Source organism: Rhagoletis pomonella, unplaced genomic scaffold, assembly GCF_013731165.1.
Source record: "Rhagoletis pomonella isolate Grant_MI unplaced genomic scaffold, Rhpom_1.0 Rhpom_scaffold_00001, whole genome shotgun sequence".
Classification (NCBI taxonomy): Eukaryota; Metazoa; Arthropoda; class Insecta; order Diptera; family Tephritidae; genus Rhagoletis; species Rhagoletis pomonella.
Window position 1 is genome coordinate 99,482,258 of NW_023458555.1, and position 3,911 is coordinate 99,486,168.

The 3,911-nt window shown below is 35.6% G+C and overlaps 1 protein-coding gene across 1 annotated transcript; it reads left to right on the plus strand.

Moving 5' to 3' along the window:
- Positions 1 to 281: 281 nt before the first annotated feature.
- Positions 282 to 1,678, plus strand: LOC118734732 (zinc finger BED domain-containing protein 1-like). The gene is made up of 3 exons (XM_036464432.1): positions 282 to 454; positions 512 to 948; positions 1,035 to 1,678. The coding sequence occupies exons 1-3, from the start codon at positions 282 to 284 to the stop codon at positions 1,676 to 1,678; spliced, it is 1,254 nt and encodes a 417-aa protein (XP_036320325.1).
- Positions 1,679 to 3,911: the final 2,233 nt, after the last annotated feature.

The following is a 3,911-nucleotide window of genomic DNA, read 5'->3' on the forward strand; positions in this document are numbered from 1 at the left end:
TACCGTGGTTAATCACAGTCGCAGCCAACACACACACCTATATATTTGCAAACAAGGGTATATATTAGAGCTCTTGTTAACAGTCGATTATCAGGTTAACCGATTATTCGAATAGTCGAGTAGTAACTTTTGCATTGACTGAAAATCGAATAGCAAGTATTCGATCGTTTCATTATCTTCGACAAGTCGTGCAATTCATTAATTGTCATTATTCGAATAGTGAAAGTTGTTTAAATAAAAATTTTGTCTCACTTCAAAACAAAAAATTTGCTTCGTCCAAAATGAGTTTACGTAAGCGTAGCGGGGCGTGGAACTTCTTTTCTAATTCCGAAGGTGGAAAAGAAGTCAAGTGTACAATATGTGGACAAAATATGGCCTGTAATAATTCGACATCGTCTTTGGCAACCCATTTGAAGGCCATTCATAAGAGGGACAAGGAGCAGGACCTGGAAATGTATGTTTATGTTAACGAACTAATAAGTGGTAATTTTCCATAGTTTATCCTCCCCAGGACCACAGATGTAGCCAACAGTGAATGTGCCGAACCAAGCCCGGCAAAAAATGTCAAGCGTAGAAGAAAAAACGAAGATGGCGAAACTATTTCAAACGAGCGCCAAGAGACCATTTCTCGTGCAATAGCACGTTTAATTGCAACAAATATGTTACCCATTTCTCTTGTTGCTACGCCTGGATTCCATGAGTTTATGAAGGTGATGGAGCCCGCATATAAGGTTCCATGCGAACAGAGCATCCATTCCCGTCTTCAATTGCTTTATAACGACGTTAAGGATCGAGTTCAAACTGAACTGTCGGATGCATCTAGTGTGGCGATCACTGTAGATGAATGGACTTCTCGAACCCAAAATGCTTACATATCAGTCGAAGCGCAATATATAAACAGCAACCATCGTTTATGTCACGTTACACTTTGCAACGAAGAGCTACCTGGTAAAATTCTATTTGGTTACACGTTTATTCGTTTACTTATATAAAAACTGCTCCATATTCATAAGTACGTACATATATATTTCCAGGTAGACCAACGGCAGAAAATATAAGTGCATCTATCGAAGTGGCTCTCACTGACTGGGGGTTAACTGAGAAAACACAAGCTATAACACACGACAGCGCAAATGTGATGAACGCAGCTGCAGCTCAACTAATAAGTGTTCCTAATAGTGTAAAATGTAGTGCACATCTTCTCCAGCTCGTCGTTAAAGATGCAATGTCTTCAGTTCCAAAATATGAAGAAATTTGCAATAAGGGACGAAATTTGGTAAGGTATTTCCACAGATCAACTGTAGCTAAAACAACACTATTCAATCGCCAAGTGCAACTGGGATTGAGGGAAAGCAGATTACTGCAATGTGTCGAAACTCGGTGGAATTCCAAGTATCGTATGTGTGAAAGTCTGCTCGACAACAGAAATGCCATCAGCTTGGTTATTGCCGACAGAAGTGAGACAAAAATAAACGAAGCTATAAAGCTTGAAATTCTGGAAACAGACTGGACCAATATGGAAAAGTTGGTCGAGGTTCTCAATCCGTTCGATGTAGCCACAAATGTGCTGTGCACTGAAAAAAACATTTCCATATCAATAATTCGTCCCCTTGTACATTACCTTATAAATAATCATATGGCTTCGTCATCGTGTGAACAGTCGAATGAGGAGATTTAAAAAAAAAAACTGCACGGACATCACTTCAGAAGAGATTTGGTATTGGTAATAATAATATCTCTGCCGCGTTAGTGTCTTCATTTTTGCACCCTAGATATAAGAATTTAATATACGAAATCGAGGGAACTAAGGCTAAAGTGGTTTCCTTTATAAGTTCTTTATTGCAAAACCATAATTTGGGTTTTTATGAGCCACAGCAGATTTCTCAACAGACTCAACTGGGCTTTTAATTTCAACGTGAAAGCAACCATAGTGATTTGCAAACTCAATTGGACTTTTATGCTGCTGAGCCTCAAATTGGGCACAACGTCAATCCGCTCCTATGGTGGACAAATCATTCTGGGATTTATCCGAAACTTTTTGAGATTGCCAAAAGATATCTTTCTATTCCACCAACGTCGGCAGAATCAGAAAGAACATTTTCAAGCGCGGGTAACATTGTTACCGCACGCAGAAGTTGCTTACTTCCGCAGAATGTACATATGTTGACATTCTTATATCAAAATAAATGTTTTATGAATACTCACTAAACTAAATCAATCGAAATTACAATATGTTAACAAGTAGATGTTGTTTTAATGTTATTCAGTTTATTTTCGCTTCATTTGATAACAGAATTACGGTGTTTTCTATTTAAACTGTCTCATTCACAAAAAACCAATTTTATATGTATGCATGTTAATAATATGTTTTCTTTTGACTGATGTATATGTATGTATGTATTTACATATAAATATATATTACAATGTATTCACTTTGAATTTTGCATATTGTTTACGTATTCATCTCCATCATAATTCATGCAGTACCACACCATTTTTGGTACTATAAATATTCAAAGCCTATCAACCGCAAAACTTATGAAATATTGAAAGAAAACAACTATTCGAATAGTCGAATCTGTCAAGTAATCGAATGAAAACAACTAGTCGATTATGAACGGTTAGTCGAAAGTGAACGGTTAATCGATTAATGGTATTCGATTATTTTTTGAAACAACTTTTTCTATTCGATTAACCGATTAATCGGTTAGTCGATTAACAAGAGCTCTAGTATATATGTATGTTAGACTGCATCACCAAAAAAAGTTGCGGTTTTTCCGCCGGGATTACAAATTTTATTATGTTTTAAGACGTCCCCCAAAATATTTTGGAAAAATATTACGATTTAAGTAAGCTGGACCGATTTGAAAATACCTCCAAAAATGAAGTTTTTATGAATAAAAATAGCTTGTTAAAGAACTTTTTGAAGAAAGTCCCCTCAGATGACAAAACAGATTAAGCTTAAAAAATCTGCATAAAAATATTTGAAAATCTTTTCAACAGAATCGTAAGAATGAGATGTTTGATGATGTTTTTTACTTCTTTCAAAGGTTGGTTTAAAAAAAACTTGAATAACTGTTTCAAAAATTATCTGATTTAGACACATCGGATCTCAGTAGAAAGGTATTTTCACATTGTTTTTATTTCTGGCCAAAAAAACGTCATTCGTGTCCAAGTTTGTTTTTTCGAATACCAACACATCTTAATTCAACTTTGAATGACGTTCATTCATCCTACCTTTCTCTGCCATCCTTTGAATGAGTTTATTAGCAAAGAAATAAAAAGGGGAGAAAATACCTTTCCAATGACACCTCCCAAGTCTAAATCGAAAGAGTTTAGGTTCAGTTATTCAAGTTCTTCCTATACCAATCTTTGAAAAAAGTTAAAAAACGGCATCAAAAATCTCATTACGATTCCGTTAAAAATTTTTTTAAATATTTTTATGCAAAAATTTTAAGTTAAACCGTTTTGTCATTTGAGGGGATTTTTTCAAAAAAAAATCTTTAAGAAACTATTTTTATTCATAAAAGCCTCAATTTTTGGAGGTATTTTCAAATCGGTCTAGCTCACTTAATAATCTTAATATTTTTCCGAAATATTTTGGTGGACGTCTTAAAATATAATAGATTTTATAATTCCAATGGAAAAATAGTACCGGTTTTTTTTTTTTTGTATGGGGAGTGATGCTGTCTAATGTATGTACATAAAATCACACATGCATCCGGGCGGATAAATATCCGCATCCATCCTGGGTTATATCCGCACCTCAACGTTAAGCCAGAGTAGTTGACACCGGCCAACAGATATTTGGCAACAACAACACCGCCGTCGCCGACAGCTGTTCCAGCTGGTCCAGCTAACACAGGCCATAATACAGACCTGTGGACTCTGCACAGCCCCATACAGAAGAG